The sequence below is a fragment of the Petromyzon marinus genome, unplaced genomic scaffold, assembly GCF_048934315.1.
Source record: "Petromyzon marinus isolate PM22_M1 ecotype Great Lakes invasive population unplaced genomic scaffold, UKy_Petmar_22M1.pri1.0 PM_Scaffold_610, whole genome shotgun sequence".
Taxonomy (NCBI): domain Eukaryota; kingdom Metazoa; phylum Chordata; class Hyperoartia; order Petromyzontiformes; family Petromyzontidae; genus Petromyzon; species Petromyzon marinus.
In genome coordinates, this window is record NW_027423625.1 from 1 (window position 1) to 23382 (window position 23382).

The following is a 23382-nucleotide window of genomic DNA, read 5'->3' on the forward strand; positions in this document are numbered from 1 at the left end:
CATTACCCATAGACTTAACATTGCCCATCGACTTAACATTGCCCATAGACTTAACATTGCCCATAGACTTAACATTCCCCATAGACTTAACATTGCCCATAGACTTAACATTGCCCATCGACTTAACATTGCCAATCGACTTAACATTACCCATAGACTTAACATTGCCCATAGACTTAACATTCCCCACAGACTTAACATTACCCATAAACTTAACATTGCCCATAAACTTAACATTGCCCACAGACTTAACATTACCCATAGACTTAAAATTGCCCATAGACTTAACATTGCCCATAAACTTAACATTGCCCATAGACTTAACATTGCCCATAGACTTAACATTGCCCATAGACTTACATTGCCCATAAATTTACTTTTCCCACAGACTTACCATTTGCCCATAGACTTAACATTGCCCTTAGACTTAACATTGCCCATAGACTTAACATTGCCCATAGACTGACATTGCCCATAGACTTAACATTACCCATAGACTTAACATTGCCCATAGACTTACATTGCCGAAAAACTTAACATTGCCCATAGACTTAACATTGCCCATAAACTTACATTCCCCTTAGACTTAACATTGCCCATAGACTGACATTGCCCATAGACTGACATTGCCCATAGACTTAACATTGCCCGTAGACTTAACATTGCCCATAGACTTAACATTGTCCAAAGACTTAACATTGCCCATACCTATCATAATCACCCAGGAATGTCTGTCCTTAACGCTCGTAACGTCACTCCACATCGACCAGCCCCCCTCATTAATATTCATGACCAGGTGACGTCCTCCAAATGGACACCCCCACACCCCTCCTCATTAATAATCATGACCAGGTGACGACCTCCGAATGGACACCCCCCCCCCCACCTTCCATTAAAAATCATGAACGGGTGACGTCACTCCAGATTGGGCGAGGCGCCTCCTCCCCCCTCCTCATCAACTCACAACCCTCACTACGAAGGCAGAACCCTCACGTCACGCGATCTCCGTAACGCTGTTGATACACCAAAGTAAAAAGGACGTCATGATGAACAAGCAATTATAATCTTTAAATGAAATAGGTCTGTGTCACTGCAGCTTTACAAATTGAACACGAATGGATGCAATGAATATCACGTTGCGGTCTGCATTTCGCTTGCAAGTTTCAGATTTACTGCAATACACCCGTCCTTGGACGGGCAAAAGGCTCGTAGCTAATAGTCACTGTCTCTCTGTGATGGCCATGAATCCCAGTCACTAAGTCTCTGTGATGGCCATGAAACCCAGTCACTGTCTGTCTGTGATGGCCATAAAACCCAGTCACTGTGTCTCTGTGATGGCCATGAAACCCAGTCACTGTCTGTCTGTGATGGCCATAAAACCCAGTCACTGTCTCTCTGTGATGGCCATAAAACCCAGTCACTGTCTCTCTGTGATGGCCATGAAACCCAGTCACTGTGTCTCTGTGATGGCCATGAAACCTAGTCACTGTGTCTCTGTGATGGCCATGAAACCCAGTCACTGTCTCTGTGATGGCCATGAAACCCAGTCACTGTGTCTCTGTGATGGCCATGAAACCCAGTCACTGTCTCTCTGTGATGGCCATGAAACCCAGTCACTGTATCTCTGTGATGGCCATGAAACCAAGTCACTGTATCTCTGTGATGGCCATGAAACCCAGTCACTCTCTCTCTGTGATGGCTATGAAACCCAGTCACTGTGTCTCTGTGATGGCCATGAAACCCAGTCACTGTCTCTGTGATGGCCATAAAACCCAGTCACTGTCTCTGTGATGGCCATGAAACCCAGTCACTGTGTCTCTGTGATGGCCATGAAACCCAGTCACTGTATCTCCGTGATGGCCATGAAACCCAGTCACTGTGTCTCTGTGATGGCCATGAAACCCAGTCACTGTGTCTCTGTGATAGCCATGAAACCCAGTCACTATGTCTCTGTGATGGCCATGAAACCCAGTCACTGTGTCTCTGTGATGGCCATAAAACCCAGTCACTGTGTCTCTGTGATGGCCATGAAACCCAGTCACTGTGTCTCTGTGATGGCCATAAAACCCAGTCACTGTGTCTCTGTGATGGCCATGAAACCCAGTCACTGTGTCTCTGTGATGGCCATAAAACCCAGTCACTGTATCTCTGTGATGGCCATGAAACCCAGTCACTGTGTCTCTGTGATGGCCATGAAACCCAGTCACTGTATCTCTGTGATGGCCATGAAACCCAGTCACTGTCTGTCTGTGATGGCCATGAAACCCAGTCACTGTATCTCTGTGATGGCCATGAAACCCAGTCACTGTGTCTCTGTGTGATGGCCATGAAACCCAGTCACTGTGTCTCTGTGTGATGGCCATGAAACCCAGTCACTGTATCTCTGTGATGGCCATGAAACCAAGTCACTGTATCTCTGTGATGGCCATGAAACCCAGTCACTCTCTCTCTGTGATGGTCATGAAACCCAGTCACTGTGTCTCTGTGATGGCCATGAAACCCAGTCACTGTCTCTGTGATGGCCATAAAACCCAGTCACTGTCTCTGTGATGGCCATGAAACCCAGTCACTGTGTCTCTGTGATGGCCATGAAACCCAGTCACTGTCTCTCTGTGATGGCCATGAAACCCAGTCACTGTATCTCTGTGATGGCCATGAAACCCAGTCACTGTGTCTCTGTGATGGCCATGAAACCCAGTCACTGCATCTCTGTGATAGCCATGAAACCCAGTCACTGTGTCTCTGTGATGGCCATGAAACCCAGTCACTGTGTCTCTGTGATGGCCATAAAACCGAGTCACTGTGTCTCTGTGATGGCCATGAAACCCAGTCACTGTGTCTCTGTGATGGCCATAAAACCCAGTCACTGTGTCTCTGTGATGGCCATGAAACCCAGTCACTGTGTCTCTGTGATGGCCATGAAACCCAGTCACTGTATCTCTGTGATGGCCATGAAACCCAGTCACTGTGTCTCTGTGATGGCCATGAAACCCAGTCACTGTATCTCTGTGATGGCCATGAAACCCAGTCACTGTCTGTCTGTCATGGCCATGAAACCCAGTCACTGTATCTCTGTGATGGCCATGAAACCCAGTCACTGTGTCTCTGTGTGATGGCCATGAAACCCAGTCACTGTGTCTCTGTGTGATGGCCATGAAACCCAGTCACTGTATCTCTGTGATGGCCATGAAACCAAGTCACTGTATCTCTGTGATGGCCATGAAACCCAGTCACTCTCTCTCTGTGATGGCCATGAAACCCAGTCACTGTGTCTCTGTGATGGCCATGAAACCCAGTCACTGTGTCTCTGTGATGGCCATGAAACCCAGTCACTGTGTCTCTGTGATAGCCATGAAACGCAGTCACTGTGTCTCTGTGATGGCCATGAAACCCAGTCACTGTGTCTCTGTGATGGCCATAAAACCCAGTCACTGTGTCTCTGTGATGGCCATGAAACCCAGTCACTGTGTCTCTATGATGGCCATAAAACCCAGTCACTGTGTCTCTGTGATGGCCATGAAACCCAGTCACTGTGTCTCTGTGATGGCCATGAAACCCAGTCACTGTATCTCTGTGATGGCCATGAAACCCAGTCACTGTGTCTCTGAGATGGCCATGAAACCCAGTCACTGTATCTCTGTAATGGCCATGAAACCCAGTCACTGTCTGTCTGTGATGGCCATGAAACCCAGTCACTGTGTCTCTGTGATGGCCATGAAACCCAGTCACTGTGTCTCTGTGATGGCCATGAAACCTAGTCACTGTCTCTCTCTGTGATGGCCATGAAACCCAGTCACTGTCTGTCTGTGATGGCCATGAAACCCAGTCACTGTGTCTCTGTGATGGCCATGAAACCCAGTCACTGTGTCTCTGTTATGGCCATGAAACTCAGTCACTGTGTCTCTGTGATGGCCATGAAACCCAGTCACTGTGTCTCTGTGATGGCCATGAAACCCAGTCACTGTCTCTCTGTGATGGCCATGAAACCAAGTCACTGTGTCTGTGATGGCCATGAAACCCAGTCACTGTGTCTCTGTGATGGCCATGAAACCCAGTCACTGTGTCTCTGTGATGGCCATGAAACCCAGTCACTGTGTCTCTGTGATGGCCATGAAACCCTGTCACTGTCTCTGTGAAGGCCATGAAACCCAGTCACTGTGTCTCTGTGATGGCCATGAAACCCAGTCACTGTCTCTCTGTGATGGCCATGAAATCCAGTCACTGTCTCTCTATGATGGCCATGAAACCCAGTCACTGTGTCTCTGTGATGGCCATGAAACCCAGTCACTGTCTCTGTGATGGCCATGACACCCAGTCACTGTGTCTCTGTGATGGCCATGAAACCCAGTCACTGTCTCTCTGTGATTTTCATGAAATCCAGTCACTGTCTCTCTGTGATGGCCATGAAACCCAGTCACTGTGTCTCTGTGATGGCCATGAAACCCAGTCACTGTATCTCTGTGATGGCCATGAAACCCAGTCACTGTCTCTCTGTGATGGCCATGAAACCCAGTCACTGTCTCTCTGTGATCGCCATGAAACCCAGTCACTGTGTCTCTGTGATGGCCATGAAACCCAGTCACTGTGTCTCTGTGATGGCCATGAAACCCATTCACTGTGTCTCTGTGATGGCCATGAAACCCAGTCACTGTATCTCTGTGATGGCCATGAAACCCAGTCACTGTCTCTCTGTGATGGCCATGAAACCCAGTCACTGCCTCTCTGTGATGGCCATGAAACCCAGTCACTGTCTCTGTGATGGCCATGAAACCCAGTCACTGTGTCTCTGTGATGGCCATGAAACCCAGTCACTGTGTCTCTGTGATGGCCATGAAACCCAGTCACTGTCTCTCTGTGATGGCCATGAAACCCAGTCACTGTCTCTCTGTGATGGTCATGAAACCCAGTCACTGTCTCTCTGGGATGGCCATGAAACCCAGTCACTGTCTCTCTGTGATGGCCATGAAACCCAGTCACTGTGTCTCTGTGATGGCCATGAAACCCAGTCACTGTGTCTCTGTGTGATGGCCATGAAACCCAGGCACTGTGTCTCTGTGATGGCCATGAAACCCAGTCACTGTCTCTCTGTGATGGCCATGAAATCCAGTCACTGTCTCTCTATGATGGCCATGAAACCCAGTCACTGTCTCTCTGTGATGGCCATGAAACCCAGTCACTGTGTCTCTGTGATGGCCATGAAACCCAGTCACTGTCTCTCTGTGATGGCCATGAAACCCAGTCACTGTGTCTCTGTGATGGCCATGAAACCCAGTCACTGTGTCTCTGTGATGGCCATGAAACCCAGTCACTGTGTCTCTGTGATGGCCATGAAACCCAGCCACTGTGTCTCTGTGATGGCCATGAAACCCAGTCACTGTGTCTCTGTGATGGCCATGAAACCCACTTTTCCTCTCTCTCTGATCCTTTCCATGTGTCCCAGCGATCAGATTCTTGCGGTCGTTGCTGCCGCGCGTCTCTGGTTTCAAACCCCCAAAATTCTACCGCGCTCGTTTTTACTGCAGCTGGTCGCCACCTGGTCGCCACGTGTGTGCCTGTGTTTGTCTGGGTTTGTCTGTGATTGTCTCCCCACACAGTGGTGTAGGGAGCGGTGGCCTAGAGGTTAGTGCGCTACGCTGCACTAACCTCTAGGCCATCACTGGGGAGGCAAAGGCGGCCGGGCGTGGTCCTGGCCACCCACCTCCTCGTACGCTCTCTTGGCCTTCATAGGTGCTCGCTAACAGCACTTGTGCCAACAGTCTGTTAAGATTATATGGGGAATCTTTGTCTTTGTGTGCACACATTCACAGAGATATGCGGGGAGCGGTCGTGGACGCAAACCCCAGTTCGATACTCGCTCGCGGTAACACCAGTGATGATTATCTGAACCGGTCCTGGGCTTCTCCTAGGTCGACTTAGCCTTAAATGATATGTGTAAACATGGCCACTAGGGAGACAAAGGCAGCCATGCGTGGTGCTGGCCACCCACCCCTACTGTGTCCCATGCCGGCCGTTCATAGGTGCTCGATAATATCGCTTGCGCCCAACAGTTTGTTAAAGGCTATACGAGATATTTTTGTCTTTGTACACCTAATTAGCAAAAACGTCAGCCGTACTGATTTATTTACATGCCTAATGAGAATTAATTACTTGAGAACCCCCCTGACGTCTAAGGGTTATCACATACAATAATTCACTGGCATTGGCCACACAAAAGATTATTTGTTATGCACTTTTAAATGTAGATTGAAAAAAATAATTCCTTAAGAACTGATATATACTGGACATGCATACATAGACTCACACAAAGACACATACACTCACACAGAGACCCACAGACTCACAAAAACCCATAGACTCACACAGAGACCCATAGACTCACACAGAGACCCATAGACTCACACAGAGACCCATAGACTCATACAGAGACACATAGACTCACACAAAAACCCATAGACTCACACAAAGACCCATAGACTCACACAGAGACCCATAGACTCACAGATAGACACATAGACTCACACAGAAACCCATGGACTCACACACAGACCCATAGACTAACACAAAGACCCATAGACTCAGACATAGACCCATAGACTCACACAGAGACCCATAGACTCACACACAGACCCATAGACTCACACAGAGACCCATAGGCTCACACAGAGACACAGACTCACACAAAAACCCATAGACTCACACAAAGACCCATAGACTCACACAGAGACCCATAGACTCACACATAGACACATAGACTCACACAGAAACCCATAGACTCACACACAGACCCATAGACTAACACAAAGACCCATAGACTCACACATAGACCCATAGACTCACACAGAGACCCATAGACTCATACAGAGACCCATAGACTCACACATAGACACATAGACTCACACAAAAACCCATAGACTCACACAAAGACCCATAGACTCACACACAGACCCATAGACTCACACAGAGACCCACAGACTCACACAGAGACCCATATACTCACCCAAAGACCCACAGTTTGTTGTCCTTCCCCCGCACCTCTGATTAGCGTGGTTGGCTACGTTACGGTGCAATATTTGAACCTGGGAAATTGATGTCACCCTAGGTCAGGGGTGGGGAACGTCTGGCCCGCGGGCCGTATGAGGCCCGTGAAATCATTTGGTGTGGCCCTGTCAAGGCAACCGCAGGCGGAACTCGAAATTCAATAAACATAGGAGCAAACCTGGAAAAGGAGTTGCGAGTAGCAACATCATCGTCAATACCAGCTAACATCATCACCACGCCTGGCCAAAGAGAAGCAGTTCCAGCCATCACATTAGGGGTGAGTTAATTAAATGTTAAACCAAATATAACAGGCTACTTTTTAAGTTCATGATTTTGCATGGCCCGCGAATGATGTTATATAAATATCCAAATGGCTCTCATAAATTGCCTGTAGTTTTATTTGGATGACTTCTTTTTGTTGCTGCAAGTTGTGATATTTTTCCCACTGACACATCCAAGCCGGCGAGCGAGCCCCAACACGGCACCCCGGTGTGCGCTCTGTCCACCGGGGCTGTTTGCCGTGCCGCGCCGAGCCACCAAAACCGTGCTGCGCTTTTAAATCAAAACAGAAAAAACTCAGCGTCACCCACGGCCCCCGGAGCGGCTCGGAAGACAAAGGGTCTTGCATTCGCTTCACTCGCTCCGCTCCAATCCGGGCTGGGTCTCCCCTCCAGGTCGGCTCGGCACAAAATTCCCCGCACGTCTGTACCTCCGTTCCGGCGGCGAGGTCACGCTCCTCCTCCAGGCAGGCGCGGCAGCCGCTCTCATAGGACCACGCGTCCGGGATGTAGTTGCCCAGGTACGTCAGATGAGCCTGGCCACGCTCACAGGCGGCGGCGGCGGCGGCGGTAATGAGGGCGACGCCAAGCGGTGTTCGTGACAGAGCTGCCACTCCTCTCACGACACGGAGCGCGTCACGCGCCACGGGCGGCTTGCATTGTAACTCGTACAGCCCCCGCGTCGATTAGCACGCTTGGCTACGTACGGTGCGAAAGAAGTTCTTCGTACGTACATTCTCGACACATAATGCAGGTTTTTTTTTTGTGGGGGGGGGGGGGGTTAGATCGCGTAAATATAAAAATATCGCGTAAATATGTTTCTATTTACACGATCTAACCCAAAAACACCTGTATTATAGATGATATTGGTCGCGAAAGCAACCTACTGCGTGTAAAACCACCTCAACACACTTCCATAAGGTACCCCCCACCACCACTCAACACATTTTGACAGGGATCATCCCCACCACCACCTTTGTCTCACCTTTGTTTGACCGCTGCCGAAAACGACGACGGGCAGGCTGTTGTACTCGATGTTGCGAGCTCGCACGCGGCCCGTCTCGAACTTGAGCACGACCTCGGCTGGAGCACAGACAGACAAAGATCCCCCGCGTAGCCTTCAACAACGGCACTTGCCCCAACAGCCTGTTGAAGGCTATACGGGGGACCTTTGTATTTGGGGGGCGGTGGCGCCGCGGTTAATACGCCGCGCTTCGAACCCGACAAAGCCATCCGGGCGTGGTCCTGGCCACCCACCCTCTCGCAGCTGCGCCGTGCCGGCCTTCGTAGGTGCCCGCTAACGGCACTTGCCCCAACAGTCTAGTTGAATGCGACACGGGGGACCTTTGTCTTTACGGCACTTGCCCCAACAGTCTAGTTGAAGGCGACACGGGGGACCTTTGTCTTTACGTGCAGGGCGGTGTGTCGGGACGACCCTGGCTGCGACTTCTACCTGAGTCTGGATGCTGGCGTCGCCCTCACGAACCGCCACTCCCTGCGCCTCCTCATCCAGCAGAACAGGTGTGGGCTACAAAGACAAAGGTCCCCCGTATAGTCTCTACAGACGTTTGGTGCTGATGATGATGATGACACGACTGCTGCCCCACTGGCACCGATGATGCTGCAGCTGATGCTGCTGCTGCTGATGCTGCTGGTGGCCGTGATGGTGCTGATTGTGCTACTGCTGTGAAGAGAGCACCTTACGAAGGCTGGAACGGCACACATGGGGATGGTTGGCCAACAACACGCCTGGCCGCCTTTGTCTCCCCAGCGGCGATGCTTAAACATCACACCAGGTACTCATCTGAGGCTGAGTCGACCTAGGGGAGACCCAGGACCGGTTCAGGTAAACGTCACTGGTGTTGGCCGTGAGCGGGAATCGAATCCGCGTGGCCGGGTTCGTAATGGAGCGCGCTAACCTCTACGCTACCACTCCCCACGCACGCACACACACATACGGACACACACACATACGGACACACACACACGTACACCGAGTCGCGTGGAGACGCCGCGGTGACGCCGCGTCCCCACGACGACATACCGACGACCGCGTCATTAACCACACCCCCTGGCCCTGCTTGGCCTCGAGCCAGTTTCGGACGTCTCTCCTCGCCAGGCCGACGGTGTTTCGTGGTCGTGGCGCGGCACAGCACGGCGTGGCAAACAGCCCTAGAGGAAAGCCCCCCCACTCCGCCAAGGGACCATCTGTGCTGGCATGGCTCGGGTGTGCTAGTGGAAAAATGGGCACACCCGTGCCTGGAGTGTCTTTACATGCCTCTCACCGAGCGAGCCGTGGAGGTTCTGGAAAATTCGGCAGCGGTGATCCAGAGTGATGTTCAGCTGCTCCTGTAACAACACGGAGGACACGGCCATGGGCGGGAGGGGGAGGGCTGCTCGACTGGCATGGGCCGGGCAGCGGTGGCGACGCTGCACGCGGCTGCCCTGTAATCCGGCGTCGCGAGAATCGTTGAGGATCGCCGCGCAAATGTTGAAAAACTCCCATCCCGTGGGTGTCCAGGGGGAGCCCTATACCCTGCCCTGGCAGGAGAAGGCAGCACGGCAAGTGGACCAATCACCGCCTTGTTTATTTCATCTGTACGGGGATCGAGTGTTGCCCCTTCGCTCGCATGGATTTTCGGTTTCCTCCCACTTGTATGAACACCCGTTGGCTGAAAACATCTTAAAATAAAAATCCCAATGCAGGACCCTCCCGAAAGAATTGTCCTATGACTCGGTGCGGCTTTTCTGGATAAATAAATTCTTATAATTTGTAATTATGAACTCCCACCGCGTGGGATACACGGCCGGCCGGGGTGGAACGTCCCCGTCGCGCACCTGCCCCGACCGCGCGGCAGCCATCCAGCAGGCAAAACTTTTTTTTTCCCAACATCAAAAGATAAAGGTGCCAAGCCCTGTTGCTACGACTGCTGCTGCTGCTGCTGCGAGCGCTCTTGACGATGACCGTGACCGTGCGCTCAAAAGGTCAGGGGTGAGAGTGCGGAGTGCGGTGTGCGCGGGGCGCACCCTGAGCTCCGGGTCGAGGTAGACGCGCGTGTAGAAGTCCCTCTCGTCGGTGGCGGTGTCGCCGGCGCCATCCCACAGAGCGAGCAGCGCCCGCACGGCCGCGCCCGTGCCCACCAGCCCTACCCACGGCGCACACACAGTGAGTGAGCACCTATTATTGCGGAGGAATGCCTCGCGGCCCGGTCGACTCCTCCACCACCGCCACCACCACCACCACCATCGAACATCGCCACGGATTCGTTCACCCGAGCTGCTGACCCTCGGCAAAACACGACGCACTCGGTGGCGGTGACTTCACCTCACCGCTTGTGCCAGGCGAGGTGAAGTATGGAAGGCTCGCTGCTCGCAGGAGGTCACGGGACAGACCCAGTCGACTGACTGCGATGGGTGGCAGGTGCACCACCTGTGCCAACTTGCTACGTTTTAGCCGCCTGGCGCTCCGCTCGTTGTCGTGAGCGTCGCTCCTCTTGCCCTCCGCTGTTGTCGGTGGGCGACTCCCTCCAACTGCCCAGCAGCAGCAGCATCGTCCTTCACGAGCCTCCTCCACAGAGATCGACCTTGACACCGTTGGTACCGGCAAGTTCACTCAGCTCCACATCCTTCCGTACCGCATCAGCTTCATCGTTTGGGCACGCCGTGGCTGGGCGCGCGGGGCCACGAAGCAGAGCGGCTTCGGCTCGGTGGGGCCCCAGCGGTTGACATATAGCCCGGGAGTGGGAGGTGTTAGCGAGCGCCTATTGAACACCCACCGCCGTGGCTGAGGAAGCGCTTGCCGTGGCGAACGGCCGGGTAGTGGTCCCGCAGGCCCTGGCCCTGCTGTCCCTGGTCCGGCCAAGCGAAGGACTCGGCAGCGAAGACGAGGCGGTGGCGAGCCTGCCGGAACTTCGCCAGCAGCTCCGCCGGCCCGCTCGCCAGCAGCACGTCATGGTCTCTGTCAGCAGTACACACATAGCACACACACAGCACGCCACACACAGCACACACACAGCACACAGCACACACAGCACACACACACACAGCATGTCATGGTCTCTGTCAGTAGTACACACAGCACACACACAGCACACACACAGCACACACACACACAGCACACACACACAGCACCACACACAGCACACACACACAGCACGTCATGGTCTCTGTCAGCAGTACACACAGCAAATCATGGCAACAGCAGACAGGTCACACGCATCCACACCTCCTCACACCGCCTCACGCCTGCACACACCTGCACACACCTGCACACACCTGCACACACCTGCACACACCTCCTCACACTTCCTCACACCTCCTCACACCTCCTCACACCTGCTCACACCTCCTCACACTTCCTCACACCTCCTCACACCTGCACACACCTACTCACACCTCCTCACACCTCCTCACACCTGCTCACACCTCCTCACACCTCCTCACACTTCCTCACACCTACTCACACCTCCTCACACCTCCTCACACCTGCTCACACCTCCTCACACCTCCTCACACTTCCTCACACCTCCTCACACCTCCTCACACCTACTCACACCTCCTCACACTTCCTCACACCTCCTCACACCTCCTCACACCTGCACACACCTGCACACACCTGCTCATGACGACGACGACCGAGTCATCCCCCAGGTGCCGCAGGTCGCCCTGCAGCGCCTCCTTGACGAGCGGCAGGGCGAGGCCCCCACCCAGCGGCCCGCTCGCCTCCGACTCCACACCCAGCGCCTGGGTGTGGGGGTAGCCACTCACTGAGTGTGCAGGCGGTGCAACTGCACCCGGGCCCATGGGCTATAGGGCCGGTGTGGGGGTAGCCACTCACTGAGTGTGCAGGCGGTGCAACTGCACCCGGGCCCATGGGCTGTAGGGGCGGTGTGGGGGTAGCCACTCACTGAGTGTGCAGGCAGTGCAACTGCACCAGGGCCCATGGGCTGTAGGGGCGGTGTGGGGGTAGCCACTCACTGAGTGTGCAGGCGGTGCAACTGCACTCGGGCCCATGGGCTGGAGGGGCGGGGGCGGTCTTATAATTGCAACGCGGTTTTAAAGGGGGAAATGCAAACCGAGCGATTTCGATGGCAGGGACAGTGCAATGAGTGACCGCTACAGAGAGCACGTGGGGGTGGGGGGGTGGGTCACGAAAGGGCTATAGGGGAGGGACGGGAAGGGGTGGAGGGGTCGAGCGAGGGGAGGTGGAGAGGAAGTGGACGGGCACTGGAGAAGAGGTGAGGCTTTAATAGAGGAACGGGAGGAGGTAAATGAGAAGGAGGGGGGGGGGGGTGATTATTTGCTTGAATCAGGGCCCCATGCCAACCGCGAGAGACCAGGATGTCTGTGCAGGTGAGCGTGCGGGTGAGCGTTCAGGTGAGTGCAGGTGAGTGTGTAGGTGAGTGTGCAGGTGAGTGTACAGGTGAGCGTGCAGGTGAGTGTATAGGTGAGCGTGCAGGTGAGCGTACAGGTGAGTGTGTAGGTGAGTGTACAGGTGAGCGTGCAGGTGAGCGTACAGGTGAGCGTACAGGTGAGCGTGCAGATGCAGATATGCAAACCCAATGAAGCCCACGTGTCCATCAAGTCGCACGTGCACGTTCGCACAGGTGTGTGCGCGCGCGCGCGCGGGGAGCGGTGGCGCAGTGATTAGTGCACTGCGCTACAGAACCAGTGTCGACCCGGGAACGATTCTCGCTCGCGGCCAAATCACCGGCGACGGATATCTAAACACAAAACCCGTGCCTCTCTTAGGTCGACTCAGCCTCAAAAGCGAGTCCCTGGTGTCAGCGCGTGCAACACGTCACACCGGCGGGCCCGGGCGCGGTGCTGGCCACCCACAGCACTTGCCCCAACGGTCTGCCGAAGGCTACCGGGGGGACCTTTGTGTGTCCAGGTGCGCGGCCACACCTTGACGGTGTAGTTGAAGTGCCGTGCGCTGCGCAGGAACCGCTGAAACGCGTCGGTGTCACGCGGAGCCGCGGTGAGCAGGTAAACCTCCCCCGCCTCACCTGTATTGAGAGGGGGGAGGGGGGGTGTTCAGAGACACTCGCCAATCATCGTCGCCGTCACCGTCATCATTCGGAGGGTGGTGGTGGTGGAGGCTACGCACGTGGCCGCCGGTAACCCAGGAGTGTGGAGGCAGCAGCGATGCTCCCTGTGGCGTGAGCGCCGAGGAGCCGTACCCTGGCTCACCAGGAGAAGGCGGTACGAGGAAGAGTGGACTCACCTCCATCTGTTCTATCTCCCTTTCCATCTGCCTCTATGGGTCTCTGTGTTACCCCAGTGGGTTTCTGTGGATCTATGGGTTTCTGTGTGAGTCTATGGGTCTCTGTTTGAGTCTATGGGTCTCTTGTAAGTCAATGGATCTCTGTGTAAGGAGTGACCTATGCAAGTCTATGGGTCTCTGTGTAAGCCTATGGGTCTCTGTGTAAGTCTATGGGTCTCTGTGTGAGTCTATGGGTCTCTGTGTAAGTCTATGGGTATCTGTGTAAGTCTATGGGTCTCTGTGTAAGTCTATGGGTCTCTGTGTAAGTCTATGGGTCTCTGTGTAAGTCTGTGGGTTTCTGTGTAAGTCTGTGGGTCTCTGTGTAAGTCTGTGGGTCTCTGTGTAAGTCTGTGGGTCTCTGTGTAAGTCTATGGGTCTCTGTGTAAGTCAATGGGTCTCTGTGTAAGTCTATGGGTCTCTGTGTAAGTCTATGGGTCTCTATGTAAGGAGTGACCTATGCAAGTCTATGGGTCTCTGTGTAAGTCCTTGGGTCTCTGTGTAAGTCGATGGGTCGCTACGTAAGGAGTGACCTATGCAAGTCTATGGGTCTCTGTGTAAGTCTATGGGTCTCTGTGTAAGTCTGTGGGTCTCTGTGTAAGCCTGTGGGTCTCTGTGTAAGTCTGTGGGTCTCTGTGTAAGTCTATGGGTCTCTGTGTAAATCTATGGGTCTCTGTGTAAGTCTATGGGTCTCTGTGTAAGTCTGTGGGTCTCTGTGTAAGTCTGTGGGTCTCTGTGTAAGTCTATGGGTCTCTGTGTAAGTCTATGGGTCTCTGTGTAAGTCTATGGGTCTCTGTGTAAGTCAATGGGTCTCTGTGTAAGTCTATGGGTCTCTGTGTAAGTCTATGGATCTATATGTAAGGAGTGACCTATGCAAGTCTATGGGTCTCTGTGTAAGTCCTTGGGTCTCTGTGTAAGTCGATGGGTCGCTATGTAAGGAATGACCTATGCAAGTCTATGGGTCTCTGTGTAAGTTTATGGGTCTCTGTGTGAGTCTATGGGTCTCTGTGTAAGTCTATGGGTCTCTGTGTAAGTCTATGGGTCTCTGTGTAAGTCGATGGGTCTCTGTGTAAGTCTATGGGTCTCTATGTAAGTCGATGGGTCTCTATGTAAGGAGTGACCTATGTAAGTCTATGGGTCTCTGTGTGAGTCTATGGGTCTCTGTGTAAGTCTATGGATATCTGTGTAAGTCTGTGGATCTCTGTGTAAGTCTATGGGTTATCTGTGTAAGTCTATGGGTCTCTGTGTAAGTCTATGGGTCTCTGTGTAAGTCAATGGGTCTCTGTGTAAGTCGATGGGTATCTGTGTAAGGAGTGACCGATGCAAGCAATTTTAGGCCTGCGTCTTCTCCTGACATTGGGACGCCCGGACACTTCATTACGCAAATATCTCCACACGTGGCAGAACCGCCCAATCCTTGCACGATCCACTGCTGGATTGAGGGCCTCCCGACGCCTTGTGGCTCGTGGAGGAAATATGACCATGCTTGACCATGGCAGCGGCGTGGAAGCATCGAATTACTGTACAACAATTTGGCGACCTGCTCGTGCGTGGCACGTACGGGTCGCCCATTCAGAAAAAAAAAATCCATCCGGGCTCTACCCGAGCGCAGCTTCTGATATTTCACGATATCGACCTGGGCATACAACAACAACAATGCCTCCCAGCTGGACAATGACCCACTTGCTCCACTGCCCCCCCCCACACCCCGTCCGACTAACTTAAACCCGTGGGTGCACAGCTGCATACGGTACTCGCGTGCCCGTCTCTGAGTGATCCACCAACGCCCCACACTGCAAGTTACCTGGTCCTGCTGATACCGATCCAAGCAGCAGCAGCAGCAGGAGAAAACGGCGGCAGCGGTAGATGCAGAAGATGCCTGTGGTGGTGGTGGTGGTGTTGAAGCGGATGTTTCCCATGATCCTTGTAGAACCTTCCAGGTGCCACCTGGGTTTTTGTGTTGAAGGTTGGTCCTGTCTTGGGACAGGTCCGATGATGAGCAGGAACTGGGATCTGAGTTCGATATTGGGTCTAGGTTGATGCTTTCTGCGGGAGTTTGAGAAAGGTCCAAGCTCGAGAGAGGGTCGAGAAGTCACCGCGGGGAGCTGTGGGTCTCGATACGGGTTCGGGTTGAAGATGTTCCAAGCGCGAGGCAAGTCCAGAAATGAAACTGGATGCCGAGTTCGACACGGGTCCTGGTTGATGAAAATCTGAAAGCTTGAGATGGGTTCTGGTTGGAGACGACTTCGAGGAGGAGCAGCGTCTTGGTTCGACACAGGGTCAGGATTGGGCCTAAAATTCCCTGCTCACCTTACTCTTCACAGGTTGCACAGCGATCCGTGGGACGATCTGCTCCGAGTATGAGACTCGTCCTCGGTAGAGGCTGGCCCAGGAATTGCGGCCACAAACAAATGAGCACATAGGTTCGACACCAATGGTCAATCAAGTAAGATTTAGAGAGACTAGTGGAGTATTGAGATTAGTCCATGTTAAACATACTGCTCCGTGTTACACAGAGAGATCGGTCTATATAGAGATGAGCCAGACTTTGACCAGTCTGCGGAGACACTGCTCAGTTTTAGAGAGAGACAGACCAGTCTGTACAGAGAGTGAGACCAGTCTGTACAGAGAGAGAGACTAGTCTGGACAGAGAGACCAGTCTGTACAGAGAGAGAGACCAGTCTGTACAGAGAGAGAGACTAGTCTGTATAGAGAGAGATACAAGTCTGTACACACAGAGAGAGAGACCACTCTGTACAGAGAGAGAGAGACCAGTCTGTACAGAGACAGAGACCAGTCTGTACAGGGAGAGAACACCCCTGGTCTGTGTGTAGAGCGGAGTAAAAGTTTCTGCAACTCAAAGACTCCCGTCTGTTGCTGCTGAGCAGGGGGGGGGGTGTTGGGGAATGCTGGGGGTGGGAGGAATGGTGGAGGGAGGGAGCTGGGATCCGCCACGCCTCGTCATTTTTTAAACTCCTTTATTTGGGAGGGGTGGGGGCGCAGTGGTGAGCGCACTGCGCCTTGGTGAACCCGGCCAAGTTGAGAGGGAGGGATGGAGAGAAGAGAGAGGGGGGGGGATGAAGAGAAGAGAGAGAGGGGGGGATGGAGAAAAGAGAGAGAGGGAGGGATGGAGAGAAGAGAGAGAGAGGGGGGATGGAGAGAAGAGAGAGAGGGGGGATGGAGAGAAGAGAGAGAGAGGGGGGATGGAGAGAAGAGAGAGAGAGGTGAGAACAAGTGGAGAGGGTGGAGAACGAGTGGAGAGGGTGGAGAACGAGTGGGGAGGGTGTTTAGAGTCCACGGTGTAATCGAGAGTGGAGAAGACGGAGAGCATGGATGCTATATCGTTCGGAGAGAAGGGAGGAGGAGCTGAGGATTGTGGTTTTTTTATCTTTGGCGGAAATTCCAGGGCACGTGGCCTCGCGGTCGCCATTTAGCAGCGTGGGGGAGCGAGGGGCAGCAGCGCCCTGCAGCACTCACACCCTGCGGGGTGAGGGGTATAGGGTGAGTAGTAGGGTTATAGGGGGAGTGGTAGGGGTATAGGGTGAGTGGTAGGAGTATAGGGTGAGTGGTAGGGCTATTGGGTGAGTGGTAGGGTTATAGGGGGAGTGGTAGGGGTATAGGGTGAGTGGTAGTGGTATAGGGTGAGTGGTAGGGGTATTGGGTCAGTGGTAGGGTTATAGGGGGAGTGGTAGGGGTATAGGGTGAGTGGTAGGGGTATAGGGTGAGTGGTAGGGGTATTGGGTGAGTGGTAGGGGTATAGGGTGAGTGGTAGGGGTATAGGGTGAGTGGTAGGGGTCAGAGTGACTGCTAGGGGTATAGGGTGAGTGGTAGGGGTATAGGGTGAGTGGTAGGGGTATAGGGTGAGTGGTAGGGGTCAGGGTGACTGCTAGGGGTATAGGGTGAGTGGTAGGGGGATAGGGTGAGTGGTAGGATTATAGGGTGAGTGATAGGGGTATAGGGTGAGTGGTAGGGGTATAGGGTGACTGTTAGGGGTATAGGGTGAGTGATAGGGTTATAGGGTGACTGTAAGGGGTATAGGGTGAGTGGTAGGGTTATAGGGTAAGTAGTAGAGTTATAGGGTGACTGTTAGGGGTATAGGGTGAGTGGTAGGGTTATAGGGTGAGTGGTAGGGGTATAGGGTGAGTGGTGGGGGTATAGGGTGAGTGATAGGGATGTAGGGCGAGTGGTAGGGTTATAGGGTGACTGTTAGGGGTATAGGCTGAGTGGTATGGTTATAGGGTGAGTGGTGGGGTTATAGGGTGAGTGGTAGGGGTATAGGGGGAGTGGTAGGGGTGAGTGGTAGGGTTATAGGGTGAGTGGTGGGGGTATAGGGTGAGTGGTAGGGTTATAGGGTGAGTGGCAAGGTTATAGGGTGAGTGGTAGGGTTATAGGGTGAGTGGTGGGGGTATAGGGTGAGTGGTAGGGTTATAGGGTGAGTGGCAGGGTTATAGGGTGGGTGGTAGGAGTATAGGGTGACTGTTACGGGTATAGGGTGAGTGGTAGGGGTATTGGGTGGGTGGTAAGGGTATAGGCTGCGTGGTAGGGGTATAGGGTGAGTGGTGGGGTTATAGGGTGAGTGGTAGGGTTATAGGGTGAGTGGTGGGGGTATAGGGTGAGTGGTAGGGTTATAGGGTGAGTGGCAGGGTTATAGGGTGAGTGATAGGGTTATAGGGTGAGTGGTGGGGGTATTGGGTGAGTGGTAGGGTTATAGGGTGGCTGGTAGGGGTATAGGGTGAGTGGTAGGGTTATAGGGTGTATGGTGGGGTTATAGGGTGAGTGGTGGGGTTATAGAGTGAGTGGTAGGGGTATAGGGTGAGTGTTAGGGCTATAGGGTGAGTGGTAGGGTTATAGGGTGAGTGGTAGGGTTATAGGGTGAGTGGTAGGGTTATAGGGGGAGTGTTAGGGGTATAGGCTGAGTGGTAGGGTTATAGGGTGAGTGGTAGGGTTATAGGGTGACTGTTGGGGGTATAGGCTGAGTGGTGTGGTTATAGGGTGAGTGGTGGGGTTATAGGGTGAGTGGTGGGGTTATAGAGTGAGTGGTAGGGGTATAGGGTGAGTGTTAGGGCTATAGGGTGAGTGGTAGGGGTATAGGGTGAGTGGTAGGGTTATAGGGTAAGTAGTAGAGTTATAGGGTGACTGTTAGGGGTATAGGGTGAGTGGTAGGGTTATAGGGTGAGTGGTAGGGGTATAGGGTGAGTGGTGGGGGTATAGGGTGAGTGATAGGGATATAGGGCGAGTGGTAGGGTTATAGGGTGACTGTTAGGGGTGTAGGCTGAGTGGTATGGTTATAGGGTGAGTGGTGGGGTTATAGGGTGAGTGGTAGGGGTATAGGGGGAGTGGTAGGGGTGAGTGGTAGGGTTATAGGGTGAGTGGTGGGGGTATAGGGTGAGTGGTAGGGTTATAGGGTGAGTGGCAGGGTTATAGGGTGAGTGGTAGGGTTATAGGGTGAGTGATGGGGGTATAGGGTGAGTGGTAGGGTTATAGGGTGAGTGGCAGGGTTATAGGGTGGGTGGTAGGAGTATAGGGTGACTGTTACGGGTATAGGGTGAGTGGTAGGGGTATAGGGTGGGTGGTAAGGGTATAGGCTGCGTGGTAGGGGTATAGGGTGAGTGGTGGGGTTATAAGGTGAGTGGTAGGGGTATAGGGGGAGTGGTAGGGTTATAGGGTGAGTGGTAGGGTTATAGAGTGAGTGGTGGGGGTATAGGGTGAGTGGTAGGGTTATAGGGTGAGTGGTGGGGGTATTGGGTGAGTGGTAGGGTTATAGGGTGGCTGGTAGGGGTATAGGGTGAGTGGTAGGGTTATTGGGTGTATGGTGGGGTTATAGGGTGAGTGGTGGGGTTATAGAGTGAGTGGTAGGGGTATAGGGTGAGTGTTAGGGCTATAGGGTGAGTGGTAGGGTTATAGGGTGAGTGGTAGGGTTATAGGGTGAGTGGTAGGGTTATAGGGGGAGTGTTAGGGGTATAGGCTGAGTGGTAGGGTTATAGGGTGAGTGGTAGGGTTATAGGGTGGCTGGTAGGGTTATAGGGTGGCTGGTAGGGGTATAGGGTGAGTGGTAGGGTTATAGGGTGTATGGTGGGGTTATAGGGTGAGTGGTGGGGTTATAGAGTGAGTAGTAGGGGTATAGGGTGAGTGTCAGGGCTATAGGGTGAGTGGTAGGGTTATAGGGTGAGTGGTAGGGTTATAGGGTGAGTGGTAGGGTTATAGGGTGTATGGTGGGGTTATAGGGTGAGTGGTGGGGTTATAGACTGAATGGTAGGGGTATAGGGTGAGTGTTAGGGTTATAGGGTGGCTGGTAGGGGTATAGGGTGAGTGGTAGGGTTATAGGGTGTATGGTGGGGTTATAGGGTGAGTGGTGGGGTTATAGAGTGAGTGGTAGGGGTATAGGGTGAGTGTCAGGGCTATAGGGTGAGTGTAGGGTGATAGTGTGAGTGGTAGGGTTATAGGGTGAGTGGTAGGGTTATAGGGTGAGTGGTAGGGTTATAGGGTGTATGGTGGGGTTATAGAGTGAGTGGTGGGGTTATAGAGTGAGCGGTAGGGGTATAGGGTGAGTGTTAGGGCTATAGGGTGAGTGGTAGGGTGATAGTGTGAGTGGTAGGGTTATAGGGTGAGTGGTAGGGTTATAGGGGGAGTGGTAGGGGTATAGGCTGAGTGGTAGGGTTATAGGGTGAGTGTTAGGGTTATAGGGTGAGTGGTAGGGTTATAGGGGGAGTGGTAGGGGTATAGGCTGAGTGGTAGGGTTATAGGGTGGCTGGTAGGGGTATAGGGTGAGTGGAAAGGGTTATAGGGTGTATGGTGGGGTTATAGGGTGAGTGGTGGGGTTATAGAGTGAGTGGTAGGGGTATAGGGTGAGTATCAGGGCTATAGGGTGAGTGATAGGGTTATAGGGTGAGTGGTAGGGTTATAGGGTGAGTGGTAGGGTTATAGGGTGAGTGGTAGGGTTATAGGGTGTATGGTGGGGTTATAGGGTGAGTGGTGGGGTTATAGAGTGAGTGGTAGGGGTATAGGGTGAGTGTCAGGACTATAGGGTGAGTGGTAGGGTTATAGGGTGAGTGGTAGGGTTATAGGGTGAGTGGTAGGGTTATAGGGTGTATGGTGGGGTTATAGGGTGAGTGGTGGGGTTATAGAGTGAGTGGAAGGGGTATAGGGTGAGTGTTAGGGCTATAGGGTGAGTGGTAGGGTTATAGGGTGAGTGGTAGGGTTCTAGGGTGAGTGGTAGGGTAATAGGGGGAGTGGTGGGGGTATAGGCTGAGTGGTAGGGTTATAGGGTGAGTGGTAGGGTTATAGGGTGAGTAGTAGGGTTATAGGGGGAGTGGTAGGGGTATAGGCTGAGTGGTAGGGTTATAGGGTGAGTGGTAGGGTTATCGGGTGAGTGGTAGGGTTATAGGGTGGCTGGTAGGGGTATAGGGTGAGTGGTAGGGTTATAGGGTGAGTGGTAGGGGTATAGGGTGAGTGGTAGGGGTATAGGGTGAGTGGTAGGGTTATAGGGTGTATGGTGGGTTTATAGGGTGAGTGGTGGGGTTATAGAGTGAGTGGTAGGGGTATAGGGTGAGTGTTAGGGCTATAGGGTGAGTGGTAGGGTTATAGGGTGAGTGGTAGGGTTCTAGGGTGAGTGGTAGGGTAATAGAGGGAGTGGTGGGGGTATAGGCTGAGTGGTAGGGTTATAGGGTGAGTGGTAGGGTTATAGGGTGAGGGGTAGGGTTATAGGGGGAGTGGTAGGGGTATAGGCTGAGTGGTAGGGTTATAGGGTGAGTGGTAGGGTTATCGGGTGAGTGGTAGGGTTATAGGGTGGCTGGTAGGGGTATAGGGTGAGTGGTAGGGTTATAGGGTGAGTGGTAGGGGTATAGGGTGAGTGGCAGGGGTATAGGGTGGGTGGTAAGGGTATAGGGTGAGAGGTAGGGGTAAAGGGTGAGTGGTAGGGGTATATGGTGAGTGGTAGGGGTATAGGGTGAGTGGTAGGGGTGTAGGGTGAGTGGTAGGGGTAAAGGGTGAGTGGTAGGGGTATAGGGGGAGTGGTAGGGGTACAGGCTGTGTGGTAGGGTTATAGGGTGAGTGGTAGGGTTATCGGGTGAGTGGTAGGGTTATAGGGTGGCTGGTAGGGGTATAGGGTGAGTGGTAGGGTTATAGGGTGAGTAGTAGGGGTATAGGGTGAGTGGTAGGGGTATAGGGTGAGTGGTAGGGGTATAGGGTGAGTGGTAGGGGTAAAGGGTGAGTGGTTGGGGTATATGGTGAGTGGTAGGGTTATAGGGTGAGTGGTATGGGTGTAGGGTGAGTGGTAGGGGTATAGGGTGAGTGGTAGGGGTATAGGGTGGGTGGTAAGGGTAGAGGCTGAGTGGTAGGGTTATAGGGTGAGTGGTAGGGGTATAGGGGGAGTGGTAGGGTTATAGGGTGAGTGGTAGGGGTATAGGGTGAGTGGCAGGGTTATAGGGTGAGTGGTGGGATTATAGGGTGAGTGGTAGGGTTATAGGGTGAGTGTTAGTGTTATAGGGTGAGTGGTAGGGTTATAGGGTGAGTGATGGGGTTATAGGGTGAGTGGTAGGGTTATAGGGTGAGTGTTAGTGTTATAGGGTGAGTGGTAGGGTTATAGGGTGAGTGGTAGGGTTTTAGGGTGAGTGGTAGGGTTATAGGGTGAGTGGTAGGGTTATCGGGTGAGTGGTAGGGTTATAGGGTGGCTGGTAGGGGTATAGGGTGAGTGGTAGGGTTATAGGGTGAGTAGTAGGGGTATAGGGTGAGTGGTAGGGGTATAGGGTGAGTGGTAGGGGTATAGGGTGAGTGGTAGGGGTATAGGGTGGGTGGTAAGGGTATAGGGTGAGAGGTAGGGGTAAAGGGTGAGTGGTAGGGGTATATGGTGAGTGGTAGGGGTATAGGGTGAGTGGTAGGGGTGTAGGGTGAGTGGTAGGGGTATAGGGTGAGTGGTAGGGGTATAGGGTGGGTGGTAAGGGTAGAGGCTGAGTGGTAGGGTTATAGGGTCAGTGGTAGGGGTATAGGGGGAGTGGTAGGGTTATAGGGTGAGTTGTAGGGGTATAGGGTGAGTGGCAGGGTTATAGGATGAGTGGTGGGATTATAGGGTGAGTGGTAGGGTTATAGGGTGAGTGTTAGTGTTATAGGGTGAGTGGTAGGGTTATAGGGTGAGTGTTGGGGTTATAGGGTGAGTGGTAGGGTTATAGGGTGAGTGTTAGTGTTATAGGGTGAGTGGTAGGGTTATAGGGTGAGTGGTAGGGTTTTAGGGTGAGTGGTAGGGTTATAGGGTGAGTGGTAGGGTTATAGGGTTAGTGTTAGGGGTATAGGGTGAGTGGTAGGGTTATAGGGTGAGTGGCAGGGTTATAGGGTGAATGATAGGGTTATAGGGTGAGTGGTGGGGTTATAGGGTGAGTGGTAGGGGGATTGGGTGAGTGGTAGGGGTATAGGGTGAGTGTTAGGGCTATAGGGTAAGTGGTAGGGTTATAGGGTGAGTGGTAGGGTTATAGGGTGAGTGGTTTAGGGTTATAGGGGGAGTGGTAGGGGTATAGGCTGAGTGGTAGGGTTATAGGGTGAGTGGTAGGGTTATAGGTAAAGTGGTAGGGGTATAGGCTGAGTGGTAGGGTTATAGGGTGAGTGGTAGGGGTATAGGGTGGGTGGTAAGGGTATAGGGTGAGAGGTAGGGGTAAAGGGTGAGTGGTAGGGGTATATGGTGAGTGGTAGGGGTATAGGGTGAGTGGTAGGGGTGTAGGGTGAGTGCTAGGGGTAAAGGGTGAGTGGTAGGGGTATAGGGGGAGTGGTAGGGGTATAGGCTGAGTGGTAGGGTTATAGGGTGAGTGGTAGGGTTAT

At 53.2% G+C, this 23382-nt stretch overlaps 1 protein-coding gene across 1 annotated transcript; it reads right to left on the reverse strand.

The window, feature by feature from the left end:
- Positions 1 to 11: 11 nt before the first annotated feature.
- On the reverse strand, positions 12 to 16485 carry LOC142923728 (procollagen-lysine,2-oxoglutarate 5-dioxygenase 1-like). Its single transcript, XM_076064707.1, has 8 exons — positions 15383 to 16485; positions 13224 to 13324; positions 11932 to 12059; positions 11093 to 11274; positions 10344 to 10462; positions 9602 to 9665; positions 8302 to 8399; positions 12 to 7852 (listed from the first exon to the last, which is right to left on the reverse strand). The coding sequence occupies exons 1-8, from the start codon at positions 15495 to 15497 to the stop codon at positions 7364 to 7366; spliced, it is 1296 nt and encodes a 431-aa protein (XP_075920822.1). The 5' UTR covers positions 15498 to 16485; the 3' UTR covers positions 12 to 7363.
- Between the last annotated feature and the right edge of the window lie 6897 nt (positions 16486 to 23382).

Bases quoted from the DNA above. Each gene is read 5' to 3' on its own strand.
- LOC142923728 (XM_076064707.1), bottom strand. From the start codon at position 15,497: ATGGGAAACATCCGCTTCAACACCACCACCACCACCACAGGCATCTTC. The intron at 12,060-13,223 runs GTGTGGCCGCGC...CCCCACACCCAG, and splicing joins ACTTCAACTACACCGTCAAG to GCGCTGGGTGTGGAGTCGGA. The intron at 11,275-11,931 runs GTGTGTGCAGGT...TACTGCTGACAG, and splicing joins GTCGTCGTCGTCATGAGCAG to AGACCATGACGTGCTGCTGG.